The 27,859-nt window shown below is 39.6% G+C and overlaps 1 protein-coding gene and 1 long non-coding RNA gene across 2 annotated transcripts in view; one reads left to right on the forward strand and one right to left on the reverse strand.

Moving 5' to 3' along the window:
• On the reverse strand, positions 1-27,808 carry LOC308400783 (serine/threonine-protein kinase DCLK2-like). The gene is made up of 16 exons (XM_080888752.1): positions 27,566-27,808; positions 24,651-25,896; positions 17,972-18,351; positions 13,149-13,275; positions 12,761-12,886; positions 11,491-11,564; positions 11,315-11,396; positions 10,661-10,766; positions 10,083-10,140; positions 9,875-9,994; positions 9,476-9,622; positions 8,410-8,543; positions 7,313-7,390; positions 7,052-7,148; positions 6,601-6,681; positions 1-6,477 (listed from the first exon to the last, which is right to left on the reverse strand). Exons 2-16 carry the CDS (start codon positions 25,084-25,086, stop codon positions 6,337-6,339), a joined length of 2,187 nt encoding a protein of 728 aa, XP_080744878.1. The 5' UTR covers positions 25,087-25,896; positions 27,566-27,808; the 3' UTR covers positions 1-6,336.
• LOC308401828 overlaps positions 17,078-27,859 on the forward strand; it is a 226,244-nt gene continuing 215,462 nt past the window's right edge. The window contains exon 1 of the long non-coding RNA XR_013972616.1: positions 17,078-17,089. This is a non-coding gene — a long non-coding RNA (uncharacterized lncRNA). The remainder of the gene's footprint in view (positions 17,090-27,859) is intronic.

Consider the following 27,859-nt stretch of genomic DNA (forward strand, 5'->3'; position numbering starts at 1 on the left):
TAGTTTAATTTTCACAGTTGAATGCATTTGTTTCCTCAGTACAAATCAGGGTATACCCCCCTTCTTCTCCAGCTTAATATCAGCAAACATCCATGTTTCATATGAACACACATCACATTACAGATCATTATTAGCATTAACACATGTCTACAACATGTCGTTAAAACTCTTTTCTTCACTCCTCTCCTTCCACATCAAGCCAAGGCTAGTTTTCCTAAAAAGCACCTCAAGGTGAACTTATGGTTAATCTTCCACAGCTTTGAAGAAATTTGAGCTGCAAAGCAAGCCTTTTTTTTCTTGTTGAATTGTCCAGTTTGATTGTGTTAACAAATCGATTGTGTCTAAATTCGTAAATTAAAGATTTTTCATGCAAAATTCCTGTTATTAAATGATTTAAGACATTCTTTAGTAAATTGTACTGACCTTAAAGATCAACCTCAGACTCAGATTTCTTTTTGGAAAACCAGCCCAGTTTGGTTCAAAATCCTAACTTGTCTAGTGCATAAAAAAAAAAAAATAAATAAAAAATAAAATCAGCTCCTGTCTATAATGAGGCATGATGTAAAATGATCACACACACTCAATCAATCACATCCCATAAAAACACAAAGGACCCAGTAATCACAGCCACCCGGGTCAAAGTGAAACTGAATCATCTGTTTCCAACTTTGCTCAAAACAGTTCAAAGTGTACTATTGACATAGTAAAACCTTACAGCTCATGATCATCAGGGTTTTAATGTCAAAGTTTTTCATTTACAACCAAAAATAGAGATTTTTTTTCATTTGACAGCTACCTTTCTTTGGAGAATTGCAAATGTCATGGACCAAACATCTAAAACATGTAAAACCAGCCAAGCTGTATACAGTGATAATGACAACGATGTACTGACGTGCAAGAATGTTAAATTATTTGCTGGATGCTTGAAACACCCAAAGAAATCAGTAAATTTAAGGTCACACATCAGTTAGACTAATTGCAAGGATGTAAAGAATTAAAAAAAAAACAACAACCCAAAAAACCAATCAACTGACTTTGAAAACATAAAATTTATATTAAACTTTGCATGAGAAATTGTTTTCTTCCCAATAATTTGACTGCAAATTGTGTCCCAAAAGTCCTTGAGAAGATTTGGTAAACCATAATAAATTTGAAAACTAAAAGTAATAACAAAGGCAGGAAATGAAACTAAAGTAGATTTGTGAAAATGGTTGGCAGTTAAATTTGCACAATGGGTTCAAAGTCGACAACAGCAAAAACTAATAGATGCTGAAACGCATCAACACAAGTGAAACATCAAGTTTGGCTTCTTGTTGACGCGGGTGGCTGCAACAGTAGCAACAAAAAGGCTCTTCTTGGTTTGGTATGAAGTATAAAAAGGAAACAATTAAGACTACTGGGTTCATAGCAGGCATAGAAGGTCAAAGACCGAGCCGCTGACTGAGAGTTTGGCTGCCGCTGAAGGTCTTCATGAGTGTTCAATGTGAGAAGATATGTACGGCTAGCTTGTTAGCAACATTCTAAATACATCGTCGGTGCTACTGAATATAATACTGTCAGTGTTACCGTCAGCAGTTACTGAGTACATGACCGTGCCATTGTGATTTATAATACTGCAGGGCTGTAACAAAATGTCCAAACATTAAAACATATGACAGTAACTGGTGCTAATTTGGTGCTAATGATATAATGCCATTCAGAACACAATTAAATTGTTTTAATTCTGGGGCTCATTTTATTGTTTCACCTAAAAGAAAATGACCCCAACAATGTATCTGTCTGCAGCTATTGTTCTGCTGTACATCACAGGCCATTTAATTGTTTAAAGAAAACAGTCACGTATTCAAGGCTCTGCAAAAGTCCCTTTTCTAGACATTGAGGTGTTTAAGATTTTGAAACGTGAGTGTACCAGCAAGGTAAAGTGTGTTTTTTTTTTTACTGTTTTTTTGTGCAGCATGCATTGGTTATTATCACACCAATCATTGGGCCGGGTCTTCTTAAACTGTTGCATATGACATTTTCTTTTTTCAACTTGTTCATGTTGCTGGAATTTGTTGTAGGTATTAGTTTATGCATATTTATGATTGTATTATTTATTAAAAGATTGTTCAGTGGTTCCTGTAATTGCCTACTTACAGTCAGGTAGCTGTAATTTTTTAATGTGTGAGATAAATAATTTTCTGCCCTTCAAAACAGTTTGTGAGCTCGAAGTTATTTCATTAGTCCCACTCATGAACACTTCAAATGCCCCTGCCAAACTCTCAATGAGCAGCTCCAGCCTAAGGTCAAGGCCATGGAAAGGTTATGCTAAGCTCAAAGGTCACGGTAAGGTCATAACACTGCATTAGGTCAATGCATTTACCCAGATGACGATTGACACTTGGTTTCAAGTTTTAAAGAAAGATGCAAACAGACTCAGAACTTACAAACCTCATACATTCCAGTTTTTCCACAGGACTTCAAACATTATGTCGTGGAAATCAACTACCCACGCACACAAACACACTTTTTTGTCGTTGTTTTTAAAAACAGGCATTCCTTCATTCTCACTGATGTATGATCAGTAATATCACAGACAGCATGATGGGTGTGTGGATGGAGCAATATGATTGGTGACACCTCACAGACGCATAACCACATGATGAAAGAGCTCTGTCAGTGTCCAGTCCTTCGTTGCTACCAAATCTATCAAGAACTTGACTTTAAGGTAAGAACTCTTACTTCACACCCTTCAGAAACTCCACTATTCTTTAAATTTAATAAGTATCTATTGAGAATGACAAAATGTTCCAATATCAATGTGGAAAATCATTTGTTTCATCCAAGAAACGCAGTCTCTTTGGGCAGCACAAGGTTTTTTCAGGGTGCTGACACCACATGTCTACAATGAGACTTTTTTTCTTTTTCATCGTCGTAGTATTTGTTCAGGCTGCTACTGTTTCCCTACTTCACAACTGACTCACACAGACAAACAGACAACAACAGACAGAGTGATATTTACATTATTTACAACAGATTTTATCCTCCGTAAACTGCTGTGAACCGAGGAGAGGCAGTAAGCTCGGGGACTAGACTCAAAGGTGACCTTTATCTCAGTCATACTGCAGGTAGAAACTTTAAAAGGTTGTTGAAATTGTTTTTGAAAATGTGACATTTTGAAGTCCCTCAGTTCATTTCAGATACAGTGCGAAGCCTGGGGGAATAGGTAAAGGGCAGAAGGCGAGTGAGACGACAGGACGTGTCCTTCAGAGGAACAAAAGGAGTCTTTGTACATAAGGCTCATTGTTTTTTGGCTTTCAGTGTTCAGAAAGTGGCTTGAAAAAACCTTCACTGAAAAATTCCAACTGGAAACTATGCTTTTAATTTAACTATTTATCAAAACCTTTAACTGCTTAATTTTACTTAATTTGTTTAATGACATATTTTAAATATTTGCTAACAATTTGAAGTGCTGTAGTTTAATATTTATTTAAACCTAGCGTCCTATTTTAACAGTATATTTACTTTCTGTGCAGTACACAGTTATGTGAAAAAGAAACTAAGTGCACCGCATGATTTTTATCTTTTACAATCAATTTTAATCTTTCTCTGTATAACTTTATCACAGCTAAAGTTATCAGTCTCTCACACTGTCGTGCGGGAATTTTGGCTCACTCTTCTTTACAGCCGGAATCAAATGATTAGTTCATTACCAGGCCTCTGGAGAACTTTAAGATGTGTCAAGGAGGTGATTTAGTTATTAAAATCAGCTGTGTTGGATCAATGACACATCTAAAACCTGCAGGACACCGGCCCTTGAGGCCTGGAGTTGGACATCCCTGTCTTAGATCATCGAGGTTTATGTTTGTGCACAGCTCTGTTAATGTCCTGTTAGAGGACCTCAATCAGGTAGAGGTCAGGAGTCATTGCAAGCCCTTGATTCTTTTGATTTTCCTGTTACATGACCCAATTTCAGCCAAGCGTTTGTTGTAAAAAAGATGGCCTCAAATTTTACTCTAGAATACTTTGATTACAGAGGAGTTCATGGTCAACTCAATGCACGCAAACCATACTTGTTCAGGCTTTTCTGGTTATACAAACCTCAATGTTTGTGTGTAAATTTTCATTTGTTTAATCTACACACAAACTTGGTGTACATGCATTAACGTAAGATTCCATACAGAATACACTCGCAAAATGTGAACTTTGGACAGAGAATTTTTTCTTTTTTTACAGTCTTTTTCCAGCTGATGAAGTATCCTATGTTTAGATTTGCCAGTATCTCGCAGTAGGAAAAGTCAATTTCCCAAAATCCAGACAAATTCTGAGTGCTTCAAAACCAAAGCAAACACAACGAGCCTTCATGTGTGGCTATCATAAATATCAAACTTCTAGGGACTTTAACTTGTAAGAGAAAGCAATTAACCAGCAGTGTAAACAGGCACAGTACTCAATCACCTCCCCAGTTTGCAGGTGCAAGTAGAAGAAATGAGAGACGTCCTTCGGACCAGCAGAAGGAGGGCTGGAGGGCAAAGGCAGAAGAAATGCGACGTTTCCCGGAATAAATGGAAGACATCCTGGTTGCCTAGCAGCAGGGACTACAGAAACGATAACCTCTAAACCAGAGGGAGCATTTGAAAATGAGTCAGGTGTTCATATCTTAATGAAAGTGGTTGATGCCTTTTTACAGCCGTCCAATCAGTTTTTCCAGTGTCATTCAGATAAGAGGTAAGAGCCATTTACAAGAAATGGTAATACAGTCCAATCAGACTCTGGATCATAAAACAAGATGAGTTGAATAGCACCTTCATGGTGTCCCGACATCGATATAGTGTGCGTCCTTCAAGTAGCCGGGCATTGTGTCTCACAACAAAATGGGCATTTAATAGCATTCTAATAGAGCTCATCAGCAGCAGAGACGTGTCTTGTAAAAGTCTTCAGTAGTTTTAATGGCACAGACCAAAGGTGGGATGGTGTTCACAGGATAGACAAATAGTAGAGAAACTGGTTTGTGCAACAAACTCCCATTGTTGCAGACTTGTGCAGCTTCCAGTAGAAATAAAGAAGAAAAAACATACAAAAAAACCCCAAACAGTACATCCATCCAACCAAGGGAAGCAAAATGACTCCAGAGTAAAAGTAAGGGAACACGACTGCTTCCAGCAAATCAAAATAGTGAACAACTGTTCTAGACACTAAACTAAGTTTGGGGACACTTACTTGGTTGGTTTGAGATGACACAGGTTGTATTCTAAATCATGTAAGAAGGGAAGTGTTGGGTTTTCACTTGATCTAAGGAAACTTATTATTTCCACTAACTTACATATTTGGTTTTCCAGATGGTATAGGATGGGCCACATTTGCTTGTTTTCCAGTCCTCCTCCTCCTTTCCTTTCTTCAGTCAATTTATAGAAAACAATCTGCATTCTTGACTGGACTTTTTGGATTCCACTTGGTGAATAAAGAATGTCTCCATGAACCGATAGGGGATATGTTCTAGACCTGAGAGAACCTGTTTGTTGGTGATATGTTTGGGGTAGATTAGAAAGAATGTATTTTGATGACGAAGATTAAACTGAACATACTTTAAATCACATTCAATTTACTTTTTTCGGTTCTTGGCCAGGGGAGCCAGAGAGACCATATTTAAGGAACTTGTTGGGTTTCCAGACTAATGTTTGCTTTCTAATTAGCAAAGTAAAGTTTGTAAAGTAAAGCAAAGTAAAGATTCAATCACATTTCTGATTAAAGAATGTATAGTATCGTGTTCGATTCAAGCAGATGACGGGTGACTGACAGGACTTGCTGACTTGCACAGGGAGAAATTGGATTAATTCCACATCACAAGAGAGGGAAATTGTTTTATACCTCACAACCAAAATGGGAATATTTGTGGAAGAAAACTGAACCAAATCATTTTGTTTCACAAAGCATGATGGGACTGGTTTCATGTCAAGTAGATTGAACTAGATTGGTTTTAAATGGTGGGACCTCTTTTCGGTCTTTAGAAGAATGAACATGTCCAAGAGAAAGAGGTGTAGAAACTTCTTCAAGTCCGATATGTTCTGTTCAGTTTCCTGAAGATGAAATTAAATAAAAGCCAAGAGGAAGTGATTGGTTTGGTTTTAAATGGAAATGAGAGAAAGCTAGAATTCAAAGCAGAGTTGTTGGCTTCTAGAAGTTAAAACTCATTTAACTAAGGTGACATGATGTCATGTAACAGGTTCTAGACCAGATTAAAGGGAACCGATCTGGTCTGGGAATTAATGAGACGTTCAGATATAAAGAAACTTTCTGGGTTTCCAGTGGACCAAACAAAGACTGTTCTGTTCTTCCATTCAATAAGGGGGATGTGTTTTAGACCAGAGGTGAGGGAACTTGCTTGGTTTCAAGTATTGGGGATTCTTCTGGTTCCTCTGGTTCCTCTGTTTCCAATGTGTCTCCACTGTTCTGCTCTTCAGCGCTGCTCACAGTGTTGGATTCTATAGGAGCCTCATCCTAGACAAACACACCATATTTTACTATGAAAATGAAAATAAGCATTGAGTATCGATGACCACCAAGTTAATAATTACTGTATTATTGCAGTATTGATGAGATTACATGTCTGAGTGCCCTTACCGTCACCCAGGGGTGCGACAGGACCTCCTCGGCAGTGAAACGGGCATCCACATTCACTTGCAGCATCTGACTTATCAGCATCTGAGGACCAGATCATGCAACAGTTACCAGTCTGCAGTACACCGTACCAATGTGCTGCTTACTAGGTCACACTGCTGTATTTCATGCTATGTGCCTTTGCTTTATATGGTTTCTCTTTTCACTTTGTCCTGCTGAATAGCCTCTAATTTTGAGATGGTTAAAATTCAGTTTTGTGCTTCCTAAACCCACTAAATAAGAGATCAAACCACTGAAACTTCATAAAAACTGGAAAAACATTAACTCAAAAACCATCTTAGCAAAATGCAGGGCTTTAGTCAATGGTGAAGCCACAAGATAATCATGTTTGTTCTTGAGCTGATGTCGGATACCAAACAATGTATTTACTGTTTGCAAACTTCATGAATGGTACCTTTGCTGGAAGACTGATGGTGTCCCAGTCTGGAGACGGAAACTCCAGCTTCCCTCTGAGGATCTGATCAAACAGCTCCTCCTGAATATTATTCTCACTGAGGAAGAGCAAGAATCAGGAAAAGCTGTTTATTAACGTAACCAAAATGATGGTAGGTCACATGATACCAAAGCAATACAAAAGACAAGACTGCGTTAATACAACAAATGAAACAATTAACACATGCACGACTGGATAAACAACAACTTTATGCTAACTCACCTTCTGAAAGGAGGAAATCCACACAGCAGGATGTAGGTGATCACGCCTGCCGCCCAGATGTCCACCTTTAGACCATAACTGCACACATACACAAACAAAACAGTGTAATATAAGAGACGGTCAACTATAAATAAACGTTTATAAGAAAAGGTAAGAAGTTTTTTTCTTTACAAGCAAAAAATAAAAGAAATATATATTGATACATTTCTGACTTAAGTTATACTACATGTTGTAAACAATATTTTTTTTTATAGCAACAGGATACAAAGCAATTATTCTGGAGGTCAATTTTTTTCAAAGACTTATTACATTAACTGTCACTAAATTTAAATATTTATATTTATTTAACATTCATATATATTTTAATAAAGTGAAATTTTGGTCTTTTCATTTGAATAATTCTTTTAAATTGAAGTTTTTTCATTCATTTAATTCATTCATTATCCATTTAAAATTAAAGCTTTAGAATCAGACAACAATGCATCATATGTAATGTACATATATATAAAACCACCAAATATATTACATTTATTCAGACCACCACCAAATGTAAGGTATATGTCACAGCTGCCCTAAATTCACAGTATTTGTAATTAATTTTTACATTTCTATAATGGTTACTCCACCAGTATGTTCAAACTCTTTAATCAAAGTGATTAATTGCTAAAAATAATGTTGTCACCCTGTGTATTTTCAAATTTACTGTTTTATAAAACAGTTGGAAAAAAAGTAATGCACAACTTTTGAATGAAGATGACAAATTAATGGGTTTTAGAGCTATTTATTTTAGTTTATTTTATTCTGCTAAGCAAAAAACATATTGCATTGTATCAAGAGCCAGCCTTTGACCAAGTCTGTACTGACAATTTTAAATTGGTTATTTATTATTTGGATCTGCTATTTTACATTTTTTATGAATGCAGCTGTAGAAATGAGACAGAAAACAGGTCTTTAAATGTGCTCTTCATGTGCACAGCTTAATTTGCAGTATTTTTCTGCAGACCTAACAATCTAATATTCCTGCTTTCAACCATCTGTCCCAATCGACTTCAGAAAAGGAGATTAGCATAAATTTGGGGTTTTGTGACCTCCCTTACCCGGTCTCAGCGATGATCTCCGGGGCGACGTATGTCGGCGTGCCACAAACAGTGTACAGTGGTCCTTCCACCACTGTCGCCAAACCAAAATCCCCCAGCTTCAATGACTTAGTGCCATCTGGATATTCACAAACCTGCGGGATACAAATACATGAAATCTTCCCAAGGTGTACACAAAGACTGCAATCAGAGGAGGTAAACAGCTCCACAGGCTTATTTTACGAACCTGATAATCATGTTTCCAAATAAATCAGGAAGTCAACAGAAGTAATAATTACTCAGCATAATATATAAGTATAAGATACCTTTATTAGTCCCACGAGTAGGAAAATCATCAACCTATAGTTAAAACAATACAGCTTTTTTAAAAGAATGACCTAAAAGAAGTATTGTAAATAAATTACTTACAAGGTATACACTATATATTACCTTCAATTTATGTTCAAAGTATTCAAAAAAGTAAAAAATTACTCATTAAAACGTGTCATGAACTTACACTGTTCTTAAGTTAAAGTTTGCCTTACTTACGTTAGGTAATCATTTTTAATGGTAAATGGCCTGTATTTGTATAGCGCTTTACTAGTCCCTAAGGACCCCAAAGCGCTTTACACATCCAGTCATCCACCCATTCACACACACATTCACACACTGGTGATGGCAAGCTACATTGTAGCCACAGCCGCCCTGGGGCGCACTGACAGAGGCTGCCGGACACTGGCGCCACGGGGCCCTCTGACCACCACCAGTAAGCAACGGGTGAAGTGTCTTGCCCAAGGACACAATGACTGAGACTGTCCAAGCCGGGGCTCGAACCGGCAACCTTCCGATTACAAGGCGAACTCCCAACTCTTGAGCCACGATCGCCCCAAAAACACATTAAAATTGTAAATGTAAAATAAACAATGAAGAGGTGCATAGTTTGTAGACTACAGTTTATATGATTTAAAATTCAAGAAACTGTTAAAATAAAAGCTTCACAATTGTTTTTTCATCTTTTCTGAATTTAAAAAACGTAACTGCAAAATAAAATTCAAGTATTGTGAACACAATGTGTGCATGTTCGTACCAGCAGGTTCTCTGGTTTGATGTCTCGGTGTACGATGTTCATTCGGTGCAGGTACTTGATGGCTCCGGCCAGGTTGAACACCATGGCGCTGGCGTCTCGCTCGCTGTACTTTGTAGAGGAAGTGATGGCGTCGAACAGATCTCCACCCTGAACAAACAAAGGCATGAAAATAATACATTTGTTGTGTTTCATAAAAAGAATAAGAGCACTGGAGTGTTAGCAACTTTTGTGGTGATTGAAAAGTTCTTCGGTTTCTTTATTTTTCTACATGAAAAACAGAGGCAGCAACAGAAGCTGAAACCTGAAAAACATTCAGTTCATAGTTTTTGCTTCAATAAGCAGCTGAAAGTTCCCAATGTAATAACACTTTCTGGAGAAAACAGGAAGAAGAGGCGAAACCTTGACGAGCTCCATGACCAGGAACAGCTGAGTGGGCGTTTCGTCCACCTCGATTAACTGGATGATGCTTGGATGTCGAACCCTCCTCAGGACCGCCACTTCATTTTCTATCAGGTGCTCCTGTTTACACACACAGAGGTTTGGTGTCTTCATCATTTCAGAGGACTTTACATAAACTCAGGATTAGTCAGAGATCAGTGAGTCTTACCTTCCCACAGCAACGAGCTTTGTCTATGATCTTCAGAGCATACTCCTGTCCTGTTGACCTGTCAGTCAAACAAAGATAAAATATTACAGATTCACACACCTCCTGAATCCCAGTGTTGAGCTACTGCACTCAGAGGGCCACACTGAGCCTGAGAATAATACACAAAATCTGTCTGTGTTTGTTTCTTTGACCACAAACTTCTCCAAGACCATTAGAAGTTCAGCAGCCAACCTTGGCACACAGGTATATCTTCGGTCCCTTGAGGTTCTTATGTATATCACATCATGTTGCCTAGCAAACATTTAGCATTTCTGGACCTATAACACCTTATACCTTATAAAAGCATTGCAACGTTTTTATAATAACATCTAATTTATATCTACAAAACTTGAATTATGCATGATATGTCGTAACAGCATCATGTTACCTGGCAACTATCTAGCAAAGGGCTAACATGAGGCATTTTTTGCATATAAACTTCCCCTACCCCTTCTAGTTTTTGACTTTTCTCAGTGTGATTAAGTATATCAGTTTACAAACAGCAGGTGCATTCACTGAGTTATGTGATGGTTATTTACCTCTCCACGCACTCCTTCACCACAGCAAAGTTTCCGTCTCCGATCACCTTTCCAACCTTGTACTTCTCGTTGATGGTTGAGGAAGAAACTGTTCGATTGCCGTTCACTGTGAAAAGAAGACTTTTCAAATGTCACTGACTTCCTAAAGTCTGAACACACAACCTCTGAGTTAACCTGAAAGTTTCAGAGTTTGACAACTTCCTTCAAAGCATCACCTCAGAAAATCTGCTTTCAAACCCACAGAGTCACAGATGTGCTGTCATCCTTACCCCCTCCTAAGCCACTGAGCCTTTTCTCTGGGTTTTTATTTGGTCTTTTGACTTTCAAGCACTTGTGCGACCCTCAGAGTGCAAGCCAGGGAGCATGCACTGATGCCAGAGGCTCAATGCTTTCAGCCTGGCACTGGGCACACAGTGAGGTTCTCAGCCACCATGTGTACTTTTATCAAGAAGCTGTTTTTAAATAATTCACTTTGATATTCAGCCTATAGCCTCTCAGGTCTTTCAAACAGCCATCAAACTCACTCAACTTCTGTGTCATGTAGGAGCTTTTTTTTGTAAAGTTGGATCTGTTACCAAGAAGTTCACATTTCACGGTCACTGACTTCAGATATTACACTCACAAACTGCAGACTTGATTAAAAGATAAACACACCTTCACCTTCACCTTCAGCAGTGTCATCTGGCTGTTCAGCCTCTCCGTTTACATCAGTGGAGGAAGCACGACGAGGTGAGATCTGAAGACAAATGTAAGGATGAACCATTAGACATTTTCATTGCAAACAACAATTACAAATAGAAACAATCCATCAATCATCTGATCATTGTGACCTTGAGGCTGCGTCGAGTCCCGGGGCTGGTGGGGGATGGGCTGGACCTGGATGATTTTCCAGAGGTCTCATTAGCTGAAAGCAAGAAGGAAGTGATCTGATTGGTCAAAATAATTGTATACACATACCTGCATGAGTTTGAAGACAGTGATGAAGAAGTATGTGGTGGAAGAAACAGATGGTTAAGTGTGCTAAGAAATTATTCATGTACTTCATTCTTACTTGAGTGCCCATTTTCTGCAATTTAAACCTGGTCCCTTGTGAAAAAATGCCCACAATTCTACTCAGAGAACACTGACAGATGTTCATTATTCCATGTAAACAGGGACAGCCGTTTAACCAGTTTGTGAAAATATTATGAAACGATCTTGCTTTGTAGCCCTTGATGTAACTAACTGAACCTATTGCAATACTAATCTAAATCCCTTTAAACCAGGGATAGGCCATGTGAGTCTTCCAGTGATATCTCTTTGTGACTATCAACACTAAATAAGACTTTTACCTACCACAGATGCATTAAATCGCTTCACTAAAAAGCAGCAGAAATCAATTACCACACATGCTTTGCCCAATTGTGGGTGCTGACACTGCACCAAGAGCTGGCACACAGTCTGCTGTGCAAATTTCACCGCTAATTTATTTATATTTTGCTGAATATTTTGCACTGAAATATGAATTTACTGTTAATCAGATCTTTGCTTTTTTGTTACGTTTTTTTCCTTTGCTCCTCCATGGCATGTTACACAAAGCGCTATGAGTGGAAAAGTGCTTTTTGAGGACACGCTGTACTGCGAGATGACATATGGCAATAAGTTTTTTTGGCTAACAGCTCTTTAGAATCACTTTGTTGGTGCAAAAATGTTATTTAATTTCTTTTAAAGTGTCTGAGATTTTTCAGAGATTCGAGTAAAGAGGCAGGAACAAGTGATGTGTTTTGCGTTTGTGTTTTGTTGCAGCAAAGTGTCTAAAGATACATTATTTTTACTACGTAAGCTGTTACCATATGTGTAGAAAACACTGGCTGATTATATGAGTTGTTAAAAAAAAAAAAAAAAAAGAATTTCGGTGCAAATTTTAATTTGAGTGAGAAAGCACTATGTGAATAAAGGGTTATAGTTCAGATGCCCAAGGCTGAGAAACAAGGACTTTTAGCAACACTTAGATGATAGAAGAACTGTGTATGTACTTTTTGTGACATCAACCTGACAAAAACTTCTTGTTATATCTTTCTACTGATAGTTATTGGCGGCGGTTTTCTTATTGCTTCATACCTGGACCAGGTGACTTTGTCCTGGGCGGACCTTTGGGTAGAGTCCTAGAGGAGGAGAAGCCGGAGCTGCTGGGGGTCTTGGTTGTTTTCTGAGGGGCAGATGAGCGAGAGACCTTGGTCCTGCACTCTGGAAAGAGAGAAAAGGGTCGTGTAAAACTGAGAGCTACACATTCTCTCAGTGGTTAACAGGATTGTGTTATGAGCAGGCTTTTGATGTTTTTCATATTTGTATTTGCACATGTAAACATGTAAATACAACTGAATAAACCCTCCCCCAATTTTGTGAGTCTTTGTTTTTCTTTTTACGATTCAAATAATTTGTTGTTTGCTAACAAAAAACAGAAAAACACTCTACAAACAATACAAAGATGGGTGTGCGTCTGTGTTACCATTCACAAAGGCCGGTGTTTTGCTGCTGTGTGTGAGCACAAAGTCGTCCTGAGCGTAGCGAAACTTCTCTGGACCGCAGGCCATAAACACATCGTCATCCCCGAAAAAATCCTGCAAACAGGTCAGCTGCACACACAAAGAGAAGCACACGCTGTGATTCATCAGATTTTAGGAAAAGCTGCAGCGGCATATGTGTGTTCAGAGTGTGTGTGTGTGTGTAGCAACACCAGACGTGTGCATGTGTGTGTCTGTGAGAGAGCAACAGAGCAGATGACAGATGGGAAATTTTGAATCATGTTTACAGCTGGCAACGCTTCAATGGGCTCTGACACACACACACACACACACACACACACACACACACACACACACACAATGTGCTGTCTAAGGAACTGTTTTGAGGATTAAATAGAAATTGCACATCAAACTGTCCGAGATTCAGAGAGAGGGAGGAGCAAGAGAACAAAGAGTGGGAGAGGAAAAGATGCAGAAATGAAGGATGAACAAAGGTATAGGAACAGGTATAAAAGATGAGAGGTTTACAGTTAAGGCTCAGTCATCAAAGTGAAATTCATCCCTGTTTCCTCACACAAACGCTGAGACTGCTCACAGGGCTGGTTGGAATATGAATATGAAAAGATCCTCTCACATCCCAGTTTTTGACGCAAGTGATTGCTAGATTTTAATCAACCCACAGAGCCTCTCAGAGTGACTACAAACAAATTTGATTTTAGCTAATTAGCTCTTTAAGTTGTCCCAGTTTATTCATTAGTCACATTAAATCATTAAGTCCCGACTCGGCACTGTGAAGGATTCCTCTGTGGTATAGACAAGTTATTTTCCTCCCACAGTGGAGCTTCCTCCATTTCAGACTCTGGTCCGTGCTCTCAAAATGGCTCGCTATTGACCGACTGCACATATGATTGATTTAGTGAAAAAGGCAAATAGTCAAGTATTGAGAATTAGCTTATACTCATGGTCTCCGGTCATAGCTTCTAATGCTGGTGTGAAGAGGACAAAAATCTAAAACACAAAACCTTGGTGTTTCTTCAGGTTCAACAACGCAAGTGACCAATTACACTGTTGTGTGATGTGGAAGAAAACTGCACATCTCTACTCTATTTGTGTTAGGCTGAGGTCAGGGACGGGGTTAGGGTTCTGGGGTCAGAGTTTCCACATCACAAAACTATGATATCACAACAGTGTCATTGGTCACTTGTAATGTTGAAGCTGGACCAATATTGATTATGATTACCATGAGACATCTACAAAAAGAGGATATCAGACGACGCCTGCAATTACTAGGTTACCCTAGCAGCCAGTTTCTGTATCATATCAAGTATGGTGGACCACTCTCGAGCACGTGTCACGCATTTCATTCATTCATTAGTATTCCATGTTACTTTTTCCACTCATGACTTATTTGTATTTATTCTTATCAGTCACCAGTGTACACTGACAATATCCAGATGAAATAACTTAATATGAGCCAAACCAATACATTAGACTAATTTCTTCACTGTTAAGCTGCTTTCCACACTCAGACAGCAACTGATACAAAGTCATTTCAATGCTGTACGGTTGCCATGGGGACCACACTCCCCCTAACGGTTCCGGAACTGGACTGAACATTCTGTGTGTGTCTGTAGCAAGGGGCTGTTCCTAGATAGCTGGTTGCTACGGTAACCACACTGCAATGTCAAAGTATGTGAATGTGTGTATGTGAAACGGGATTTCTGTCCCACTCTTTAAAGAGGCTGTACAAACTGAAGGAACAGGGCAAGGACGCACGCACGCACGCACGCACGCACGCACGCACGCGCACACACACACACACACACACACACACACACTCTCGCCTTGTTCCTGTGAGACTGACTAAATGAAATGAAGCAGTCTGAGGCAGAAAGAGAATAAAAGCCCTCATTACAATTCATGCCTTTCAAAATAAAAACATTCATTTACACAAAACTATTATTTGTTTTTTTTTGTTTCTGTCTGTTGATGTTGAAGTCAGCTGCATTTATTTTCAGATATAAAATACAGTATAAATACAGCAGAAAACACCAGCATGTTACTCAAGAGGTTGAAGAATTGTGTAAATAAAAAGTTCCTGCTGCTACAAGTCAGGGTTGGGCATTTCCACTACCTTATATATTTTCTATTTTCTATTACTGACAAAAATCATCCTCATTATTTTATCCTCTTACAGACAGACGACCATTTACACTCACATCTATGAGCAATTTAAAATCACAAATTAACCTAACACCACTAACTGTCTGCCATTGGACTGTTGGAGGAAGCTATGAGAGAGCCCATGTGAATATGAGGTGAACATGTGAACTCGACAGTACCAACCAACGTGCTATGTTGGTGAAGAGTTGGAGGAGGTAGGTGGGGAGAGAGAAGTCCGAGTATGTATTCCTGTTTTGTGCCAGGGCACCAAAACAAATATGAATGATAAACAAAATACTCATTCCAAGTTTTTTTAGGGTTTCATCAAATTGGTAATGCTGATTGGTGAATCCTGTTTGTGGATAGGTTAATTTTCTCTTTAAGTCTTTTATAATCTTTTCGTACTATAACTTTTCAAGTGTGATATCAGATTAATTTTTTTTAGTTCTTCTTATGAACTTTTGAAAAGGGTCAATGTTCATATATAAACTTTGCCCGGGGGAATGCTTTTAAAGTAAAAACAATGAGACTGTTAAGGAGGCAGATGCAATGGATACTTTTATTTTGAAGGAAGCGTCTGCAGAATGTGTTTTTATTTTTCCCAAGGCAATGGTGCAGCTACATCTTAACAAACGGAGACAGTTTTGTGCCTTGTGTGTGTGTTTCTGAGGGTGAACTCAGTAGACTTATGTGTAAGTGTGTGTGTACAAGTCTGAGCTGCATTCACTACAACAAGCTTCTTTCAGTCACACCGGCGCCTCGACATGCTGTCTTTGCTTTTCTTCAGCTCTCCGTTATCAGTGTCACAGTTATCTGTAACTTCAAAGACAGAGCGCGTGCATGTGTGGGGTAAAAATAACCCTGCCGTGTGATGCGTTTAAATCCTTAACCCAATATGAGCTCACAAAAGCATTTTGAGGAGGATCAGCTCCTAGTCAGACTCTGTTCAAATTAACTTCAGCTGACTGCTGCAGTTCCAGGGCTTCAAACACATGTACTTATAAAGAGCAGAGAGTGCAGATTTAAACTTCAAGGAGACTACGCTAACCACCCGTACACTTTACACTGAAAATTGCACCTTAAATGAACTCTTTTATATATGATGAATCCCAAAATGAAACACATTCCTGGAGTAATTTTATAATGAAGTGCTGTAATTTGATTTCCGCAGTCAGCCCTCGTTCACTGGCCCTGTGTTGTCTGAGTGTGCGTCAGTTTAGAGCTCAGCGAAACGGCTGAAATTACTTTAACTGTGTGTCACAGTCAGGCTGTGAACATTACCCACAGTATGTCTAGTTCAACCCATTTGTTGCTGTCATTTTTTCTAATTAAACCGTAAATTGCTGCCAAAAAATAGAGAACTTCAGAAGAGAAGATATGACACTTAAAGAATGCTGAATAGAAATCAGTGGGAGAATTCTCCACTGCTAGAGACGACAGATGTCCTGCTCCTGAACTGGGAAATGCATGAGCCATGTGTTGTCACTCTAATGCAAGTTCATGGCAGTTCTAAGTAAAGATGATGGTAAGTGGCTTTCGGTATCTATAACCTGCATTAGCATATGATGAGTGCTTTAGTGGTAGGAAGCACAAATGTTGATGGATTCTAGCTTTAATAAGAGTTTTGTGATTGGTGGTTTCAGGATCTCATTCCTGCTTTTTGCAGATGATGCAGTTCTGTTGCCTTCAGCTCCCAAAGGGGAAGTTTTTAAGTGAGTGGGAACCGCAGATAAAAATCAGCACCTTAAAGTCTAAAGCCATGGTTCTCAGACAGAAAAGGGTGTGCCCAGAGGAGTGCCCACTCTGGGTGAAGAACAAGTTGTCGACCCAAGAGTTGGTGAATTCTGTGAGGTTGTCTGTTTATCAGACGATCTAAGCTCCTACATAGCCTAACGTGTAGCCATTAGGTCAGGGTGGATACCGCCAGTGGAAATAAGCTTTCTAGCAGCGTGTCTGGGCTCAGCCTTAGACACAGGGTGAAAAGTGTTTTCATGGAGGCAGCAGGCGACCATATGCTGCAAGTCTGAAATGTAGCAGCCCGAGTTTGAGTCAGAATCCCATCCCTTTGATGTGTGTCTTCACTCTCTCTCCCTGTACTCCCGTCCCCCCAAAAAATCATCTTCAGCTTTATTCTTCTAATTTCCATGAATAACTGGCTCTTATAAGGAAAAAATACAGTGGGCTAAATGAGTATAAATAGATGTCACTTTTGGTACATACACAAGATGAATCTGAAACACCTGCATTGACTCCATCAGACTAACATCGAACTGTAGAAGCACTTAATAGCTTAATAATTGATGGCACAGGATGCAGGAGTGAACTTTTCAGTCTAGAGGCAGGTGTAAATCATTACTTTGTGTTTCACTCATTAAGGATTTCCTCCTGAGCTTCCTCTAGGTGTAAGTGGGACTGAAAAGAAGTGAGCAGGCTCTCTTTAGTTCATGGATTTCTAAGTACGAGTACTTTATATGTCTATGATTATGCAGGACAGATGTGTTCTCCACTGAAGCTGCTAAAAGTCTGAACATACTGTGTAAGCGTCCATGTTTGCTGCTTTATCAATCCATGAAGTAGCTTCATGTTGCAGCTTTTTCAATGTTTGTGTCAAAGAACAAAACAGGAACACCAAAAGTTATCAAACCTGTTTCCCGTCCAGCGTGTAGAGCTTCTTTACTGCTCCAGAGTCCAGCTTGATGGCCTCGGTGATGTCCGCCAGCACCTGTTCGAAGGAGTGCGCCGTCTTCTTGTTCAGGAGAATCCTCACTGCCTTTCGAGGCTTCACGCCGCTGCGGATCACCGTCACCAACTTGGGTTTGATGAAGTCTTTGCTCTCTCTGCCCTCTCGACTTTCGGGGCGATCTTTGGGGACGGTCGTCGACACTCCTGTGGATGCCGTGGAGGCTCCACTTGACCTTGCTGTTCCAGGCCCAGTGCTGGCACCGGGCTTCCAGCTTGGGACGGAGATCTTGGTGTAGTCGACCTTCCGGTAAGGCTCGTTGGAGGCACAAATGTAGCACTCGCCTGAGCAGCAAGGCAGGGTGTGAGGAGGAAAAGTTACATTAAAAACAAATACTGCAAAGGTTTTACAGGAGAAACTTTTGACTAAAATTAACCAAAAACCATTAAAGCTCAATATCGTACACTGAAAAAAAAAGCATTAAATATCTCACATAGTTAACTTAAATATTAGGCTTTTATGAAATGTGTGTTCAAGGACACCAAATGCCACCAAAGACGGACGCTGTTTTAGCACGTTAATTGCAATTTCTATTTCTATTTTGTTGTGTGTTTTAACCGGGGTTAATAAAGCTATTAACTGTATCTTAATTTTCTAATGTATTTTTTATTTTAATTGTACATCAGTTTGCGACTTTGTGCCAATTAAAAGCACTTTACAAATGACCTTTACTTACATACAAAGTGTAGCAGTGGGCAATGGGCCCTGAAGTACACTTTGCAATATCAACAGCAGCATGGAGAAAGGCAGGCACGATTAATCAGCTGCCATGACTGCAGTCCTTAGGCTTTGAATTCACCACATTTAAATTATATTAAAAAAATCCTTCTGCTACATTTTGTTCACCCGGAACGCAGCCCTGTTCTTCATCCTGTGCCCACTTTTTTATATCTGCAGTTCATTTCCGTGTGTCTCAGAAGTATTTTGCTGCCTTCTGTCTTTTCCTTACTTGGATTTTTATTGCATGTTCTTGGCAGTTTTTTGCATAGTACTAATCCTTTCAAGTAAAAATTAAGTTATCGGTTCTTTAATAGACCATCATCACAAAGATTGTGACCATAACAAAGCAACAATATTCAAGCAACAACTTCGATAGAAACATTAAGCAAAGTGAACTGGCTCTAAAAGGCAGCCTTGAATACAGGAAGCTATGCTGTGTCATCTGTACCTGCTGGCTGTTGTCATGGACGCAGTTAAAAGGTGAAATAAGTGAGTGATGTACAGGAGGGCGTTCAGGGTCACAGGCTTATTCGAGAGCGCGGTAATACAAGCTTTGTGTGTGACAGTGGATGAAGAGAAGGTGACAGCAGATGTCAGATTCACTCCTCTCACTCTGTCTGATCTGCTGGAAAACTGAACAGCTCGTCACTCGTCAGAGCGTTCAAGCACCCAGGCAGGAAATATGGAAATGATGAGCATGCAGTGTTTCATATCGCAGCGCAGCTCCAATTAATCTGACTGAGTATGATAATAAAATGTAAAGTCAGACTGATAATCCAGTTTAGTTTCCACATAAGCTGTTATTCAAAAACAGCTTGTTTCACTTAGTGGTCATATTAGAATTAGTTATACTACCTTAACAGATGTACTAGCTATGAATAGAGCCTTATTTACATAAAGTGTTCCCTACAAAATAAAGACGTTACATTGCTATAGTTTGCAACCCAAATTAAGTAAAAAGACAGTTTAATCTATTTCTTGCAATTTTTTTGGCTGGTGGGAGGGGCTAAGAGTAGAGCTGCTATTACTACACATCAGACTGAGCTGGATGAGGTGGTGGCATCTCACTACAATGCCTCCGGGATGCTTCCTGGGAGTCTTACTGGCAGGAGGCTTCAGGGCAGACCCAGGACATGCCAGAGAGATTATGTCTCTCATCTCAGCTGGCCTGGGAATGCTGCAGTGTCTCTCCCAAGAAGAGCCGAAGGTGGTGGCTGGTCTCTGCTTACACTGCTGCCTCTGAAACCCAGTCAGTAACCAGCAGGAAATAAGCAGTGGAAACCTAAGAACGCCACCATTCAAACCCTTTTAATTCAAGGGGTTCTTTTTTTGTATTGTGTTTTTTTTTTTAAACTACAGCTTCAACATGCTGAGATCTCCAAAATCTGCCAGGAGTGGTTAGAAAATGATCATATTATTAGGGGCAAATTATGGCTAACCTATTATTTAAAGACACTTTTAAACACACTATAATTAAAAATTTTCTTCCACATCAATGATCTCATTGTCACATTAAAGGGGAAAAGAACCTGTTATCATTTCACATAGACCAAGGTTTCATTTTCAGATTATCAGTTGGGGGGGGGGGGGGGGGGGGGGGGGGGGGTTGTTAGGCTAACTGATCATTTTAAAATTGACCATGCGTTTGAATGCGAGTCTCTGTGTTAGCCCTGCAACAGCCCGATGCACCCGCCTCGAATTTCTCACCCCATCCCACAACCCAGAACTGGATAAGCAGAAGAAAATGGACAGATATACATCCATGATGTGGCCATCACTTCACTGCTTGTGCTTATAGTGCCTGCAAAACACATCACACCCTTCATGTCCAGGACTGCATGACAACTCTGAAGGTGTCCTGTAGAGCCTGGCACCAGGACATTAGTAGCAGATCGTTAAATTTGTGAGCTGGAGCCACCATAGATCATAGCTGCTGGTTTTGTTTTTAATGTTTTTCCTCATCAGCATCTGCATGAAAAGGAAATGCCTAAGATTCAAGAAACAAAAAATATTTGACATTTTGCTGATCAGAAACAACTAAACTATTAAAATAGATGTTCCCTTTGGCAATTTTAACTTTTATGGCACAGTTTTTGATGTATGTAAAGAAAGAAAAGGATGAACAATAAAGTTCTACCAATGATGACAAACAGTTTAATTCCTTTATTATCCTCTTACTTAGATTAGCGACTAATGTGCATGTGCCTAAATTTATTTGAGCTTTAAATCTGTCATCAGTTAAATCCATTGGGCTGTTTGTATAAAGAGTTTTTAAATATAAGATAAAATTATAAATTATACTAAGGCTCCAGCAGACTGCAGCTGATCACATGTACAACAGCCTCCAGCCACATATCCTGTTTTACCTTATATGGTTAAAAATGGCTCACCTAACACTCCCCTCTCTCTTCGTCTTTATCTCACTACCTTTCCAACGTGCACACCTTTCACTCTCTTTTAAAATCAGACACACGCTTATCTGTGCCAGCAAGCCTCTAGTAAAATGCCCCTTTTTTCCTCCCTTTGTTTCATCCCCATTACATGTTGACACACACACTCTTTCTCTGCAGGTATTGTGTGTGTGACCTTGTCTCTCCACATGCAGGCTTTCACTTTGCAATTCAAACCAGATGGACAGGATTGCTGCAGGTATTCATTCAAATACCTCAGTGACTAAACACAGAAGCACCGTCTGTGTGTCGATACGACATTAGAGCTGAGACACCGGCACAGTCTCTGTTCAGGAGCTGTTTAATGTAAAGACGCGACAAACGGGAAATTTAATGAAGGGTACTTTTAATATTTCAGCTTTTAAGGTTAAGAAATTATCGCATTGATTAATTAACAAACATTTGCAGCTTATTTGTGGAGTTTGTGACAATTTTTTAAGCATTAGTTTCAAAATAAAAACTTTTCTGAAGCTATTGTCTTTATTATTTTTATTGTGTCCATTAAATTCACTTGACTCAAGGTTTTTTTGTCTATAAAAAGCTACAGATTGCACCTTCGTGGCTTTTTATAGACAAAAAATAGACCTTCAACCAGGAGACTGAGGTTTGAGCCCCCTTTTCCCTATTACTTTTAGACTTTTTTGTTTTGTTTCATTTTAATTAGGATTTAATAAAACAACATGCTTTACAAAATCTTATAATTTAAAAGCAATGGAAAAGGATTCAAATAAGATTAAAATCAAGAAGGTTTAAACACTTAAAACCATTTTTGTGTGATTATATTGTTAAAAATAGGGGAAAATTTTAAAAGTTCAAAGAAACTTCCTAGTGATTCATTAATGATGAAGCAAACCAGACTTCCTCAAGCACTGAAATGGTTTAGTTGGGTTTTCAAAAACATGCTTTGGATTAAAAATAATAATAATTTTATTACAACCATAAAACATGATGTATATGAGCTGATTGTTATGGCTGCTGCCAAGCCTAGAAAAACCTGAAAGGTTATGATATTTGAAATCTCTGTCACAGTACTTTTGAAATGCTAAACCAATAATCTTGACATTCAGCAGGACACACTCAGATCAATCATCCCAGTGCATTAGCTGCTTTCCAGCACAGCTAATCAGATAATCCATGTTTCCCCCTCTGTTACAGCTCGAATACTCAGTTAAGTTGTGAGCGATGACTTTTCCACTTCACACTCGCAGCTTTGAGCCGCTGTGGTCTGTTTGTCGTTGTTAAGTGCTTAAGAGCGATGCATCTGTCTTTTAGTAGATCTCCGGCTGAACAGCTTCCTGGCACTAACGCTCATCAGAGGACATTAAACCAGTCACTCATCAATATTGATGATAAGTGATGTTACTCAGCCACTGGTCTGTTTCTCACTAAATGACTTTAGGGCAACAGGATGAGCAGAGTGAGTGGATCTCGGAGTTGCTGTTAAATTATCCAGGAATATTGTTCGTGCGTATAAATTTTAGATGTGGAAGACTTATGAGCATTTATGAGATACATGCTTCTTTAGAAGATAAAGTACACTTGAAGTTTACAAGAGGATATTGGAGACAGGATATAACACATAATGATGGGTCATTAGATGACTGTGCACTGAATATGTGAAGGCATTAGTGGAACTGCTCAGTTTGGTCTTCTAGATATTATCTTTATTACTGTAATTAAGTCACAATAATTTTGAGGGGTTAAAAAGTGCTTGAAAAATTCTGTCAAAAGTGGTAAAAACTTACATAGTTAAAAGGTTTTATACACAAGATGTTTCAAAATTGTTCTGTGTCTATAGCACCATTATAGCATATCAATAACATAGCCCGCACGAAACCCAACAGGAAGTCCATTTTTACGGCATTTGCACTAAGCTGAAGTTTTGCCATTTCAAGGCATTATTCTTTAGAATAGTCATTTGTCAAACATTGGCAAAAAACTGCAATGTTAATCCCATTGAAGATTTTGAGCTAATTATTCACATAATATATGGGCAGTCCAATCTAAACATCTAGGTGATGCTAAATGACGAAGCTGGTGGGCTTTCCCTGAACGGTCTGTTGGCAACAGCAAAAAACAAACAAACAAAAAAACCCACAACTGTAATTGTTGGATATTCTGTAATGTCACACGTTGGGCAAAACAATTGATGGATGTATGTGTGCAACAGCCAGTTATCCATCCTGGGCTTAAAATATCCACAGGAAGCAGGTAGACCTATCAAAGGTGTGTGATCCCAATCATCACTGCCGGCAGTTTCAATTAACTGGATATCAGTTTAAAAGAGAAAGGAGTGTGACTAGATGGTGGGAAGGTATCATTTTCAATAAAATGTTAAAAAACACAATTTTCCTTTGCTTCAACTTTAATGAGCTATGCGTTTACTGGTGGGTTCAGTTATCCCACATACATACAGTGTCACCATGGACAAAATCTATGGTAGAGATGATGGGATACGTCCCTAAGATACCTAAGTACCTTAAATTGTTCCCACCAAAATTTAACCAACACATATGCACTTATTTATTAATCACAAGCTTTACTTGGAGTCTCCAGCTTAAAATCTTCAATAGGATTAACACTGCTGTAAATCTGCATGTGCATAAAAACTACACAGGGACAACTTCACCAAATTACAGGATATATAGTGTCAGGGGTCGATTCAGTAGTGGACAACATGATACTTTTTATACAGAAACAGCTGTACACCTCAGACAGGTCCTGGGTTATTTCCCCAATGAATATTAAAACCGATATACCCTTGAGTATTACTGTATTGATTATGTACTTATCAGTCTGCTGTTGATGTACACAGAAATAAATAATTCAAGCATGTTTAGATAACAAAAGCCAAGAGGGAGCCGAGAGGAAGGAAACATGAGGAAGTTTAAACAAGACAGGCCACTTGATTGATCTGTGGTGAGAGTAATCAACTGAAGTCTGCACAAAATTATGACTCAGTGACAAATGACTACTGTATATTTATTTTAAGGATATGCAACATTTGCAGACAAAACAAAGATTCAATAGTCAGCAAGACCACTGCTAATATAAAGCACCTGACATCAAAAATCTAACAAAGGGAACAAATGCGTAGGTGGTCAACTAGGAATGGAAATGGCTGTAGACCAATTTTGACTAATTTTATGATGACAAATGATCCAGGAGATCAGATGCTTTCGACAAAGACATTATTGATGAGTATTGGCAGAGTAAATAGGGATCAAATTAAAGAATGCCCTAACCACAATCCAGATAATAGTCTTAAAATATTCGTACTAACCACAGTAAGTGTGCACCCATAGCCTACTAAAGCGTGACATTTTCTACCTCAGCTGGGCATTTTTGCTCATTGCCTAAAGGTTTGTGATTGACAAGTTGTTAGAAAATGAAAACCAAGCTGCCAGTCTTACCTTCCACCAGCTCATCCATACTGGTGATCTTCTTGCTGCCATCTATAGTGTAGATCACCCGCACTCCTTGAGGCAGATGCAGGTTATCCGCCAACGAGCGTGTGAGCTCCATTAGCAGAGCGTCGTACGATCTGAACCGGTCACTAGAAACAGCGTACACCAGGCCCTTAAAGTACCGGTCTCCGTTGCGATAAAACCGGACCTTTTTGGCTCGTTTCTCCGAGGTGAGCGCCTGCAGGGTGCGGGTCCGGTAGTAGCTGCAGTTGGCGCTGTGAGCAGGACTAGGGACCAGGCTGCTGCCCCTGGAGCTCGGGCCAGACCCTCCACCACCAGCACTGCTGGTGGAATCATCTCTCTTGGCCCGGGTGGAGCGTCCTCGCCGAACCTTGTCACGTTCGTCAAAATGCTCCAACTCGAGGGTCTTACTCAGAGACATGGCGGATAACAGTCCAGTAACATTCAACGAACTCCGTGCTAGAAAAGAATCATCCTTCAAACAGCAGGAAAAAGTTTATCCAAGCTATGTAGTCCAGATCTTGCTCACGTATAGATAATGTGATAAGTAATCCCTAAAAAATGTGTTATAACTTGGAGACTTCCTTCCAGTAGATAGATTCTCATAGACCAGCTGTAGTCCTAAGACTTCTAAGATGATCTGTAGTCCAGTTGGCCTGAACGAAGAACCAGCACTGTGGCAATCACACCAGTCATGGTTCATTTAAATCAACTGAAATCTTCATAATCCAGGTGAAATCCCCAAAACTACATCAGGTCACTTTGATGTAAATCCAGCTTAAGTCAGAACTCAAAAATATCCTTTATCCAATTTAAAAATCCTTAAAAATCATGTATTATGTTCATGCTCTAATCCGTGATGTCCACTGGTCAATAAGTTTGGGGTTGTAACTGTAAGGTTTTTGTTTCACCTTATTTTTAGCTAATTCAATGTGAATGTGAAGGCAAGTCTGATCCTTGAATTACAGATTTTTCCCACCAAGGCTAAACCTCCACTTGATTATCTGTCTGTCCTCACAGTCACCTACCTGCAGTGTCAGGAACGCAGCTGTAACGTCAGTGATCTGGCTTTGAACTCAGTACTTTGAATGAACAGACCTTAGACAACCCATTCAATCGACTCCAGGTTTAGATCTGGGCCAGTGCCTCGAAGTCCCTCTAATCCTGCTTGATTTGGGATTTATGTCTCATTCACAATTTCTCTTCTAGTGTCCTCACCATCCCTCCGTCACTGGGGAAAAAAAGAAGAAATGACAATCACATGGTTTTACTGACAAGACAGAAGTCACCATCATCTCGAGAACAGCCTCCAACTCTATACCAGTGCAGACATAGAGCAGGAATTCATTTTTAAAAAGGTCATTTTGTATAAAACCATGTAATTAAGAGTCGGTATTGCTTGCACATAGTTTGCTTTTATTTAATTATTCAATATTTTATAAACAAAAATAATTTTTAATTTTGATTAAATTAAACCAGTGTTAAAAAAAAACTTTAAAAGTTAGATTTTACAACATTTTTAAATTATTTAGAAAGCACCAAAAACCATGTGAGGAAACAGCTATGACTTTTCCTGTCATGTCTGATACTGAAATTTTTTAGGGCTGAGCTGTCATCTCACAGAGTACCGCGTCAAACCACCCCCAAAAATCCAGTGGGCATCCAAACTGCCCTGAGTCAAACATGACACCTAAAAGCATCATGCAAGTTAACATTTGCACAGTTTTGTCACTCTCTCTTAGCTGACTTGCTTTGGTAGTTAGAAGAGCTCAGAGAGTTTTTAAACAAAAAACATAGAAATATTAGATTAATGAGAGGTCGTCCTTCAACAAACCAATATAAGATCAAGTACATAGAAGAACAGAACTCTGGGAAAACACTGGCTCATCTTGGACTCATTCCTGGTTCACATATGTCAGGATGCACAGAGCAGATGCGGAGGGCAGGAAGTCAGACACAGGAGACATTTTAAAAACAAAAGACCTGAAGCTTTTTAAGGCATGAACACTAAACGCTCCACCCCTGAAACACCTGTAATGTCAATCTGTGAAAAAGATAGAACCAAGACTTGATATCGAGGGAAAAAAAGTTGACTAAACCTTTTTTTCCCTCGATATCAAGTCTTGGATGGAATATTGTGGCAACATCTGAGACTCACAGCCTGCTGGGCTTCATTCGATCACAACCATTTAAATTAGCTATCAATCCAAAACCATATTTAAAATGAATACATGTGTTTGTTTTCTTCATGCAATAATAAAATAAATATTCCTTGTCCTGAAAGAGTCACTGGTCCACAACAGTACCTGAAAACGTCAGCATCTGTCGGTCTACAGTGCAGTTTTTGCCATTGTGCCACAAACACTGTTGACTGGGGTAATTCTAGCACTGTGTCCACTATGTTTGCAGGGTCTGTCAGAGGCACGCACCCGTGAAATTTCCAACTGCCCATAAACTTTCTGGCAAAAATGCTGCCACCTTGTGGTGATGGTCTTTATTGCATTTTGCAGTGCGTTTACAAAAAGTACCTTTAAGGAGCTGGCCCGAGCAGAATGGGCTTCTATTGAAGATCATTAAGACCCCGCCCCCCACGATAAATTGCACATGCACATCAGGACTGATAGGCATCATACAGTCAATGTGTTCAAATGTGTGACATAAATTTGGCTGCACAGCCACTGTGGGAGAATTGCATCGATTTCCAGTGTTATTAGATTTAGCTTAAGCCCAATGAGAAATAAAACCCTGCAGATGAAATGCTTATAAAACCCGTGCTCTCTCTCTCTCTCTCTCTATCTGATAACAGAATTGACTTTATCCATCTATCCGCCCTAACACTGCTAAGCTGGCTGACAGCGTCATTCAAACACACACACGTACACTGAAAGGGAGGCACCTACCAATAATGCCGAGGAACCGGTTTGTTGCTATGGAGCGTTTCTCCTCTTTCCCCTCCTCGGTGCTCTGGTTACGGTCTGCTCCGGGGGCTCCCGGCGGGCTGAACCACTCTAACCGAGCTGTTCCGGGTCCGTCCGCTGACCTGGGATACAGGGATGCAGGAGGGAGGCTACACCGGTGGACCGGGATGCACCGAGTCAGGCAGCATGGCCGCTGCTGCAGACAGACACCGGCTGAGGCTCACCCCCGCCCTTCCCTTCTCTCCGCGGCTGTACGTGATGACAGCGTCCCTCCTC

Source organism: Rhamphochromis sp. 'chilingali' (assembly GCF_963969265.1).
Source record: "Rhamphochromis sp. 'chilingali' genome assembly, chromosome: 1".
Taxonomy (NCBI): domain Eukaryota; kingdom Metazoa; phylum Chordata; class Actinopteri; order Cichliformes; family Cichlidae; genus Rhamphochromis; species Rhamphochromis sp. 'chilingali'.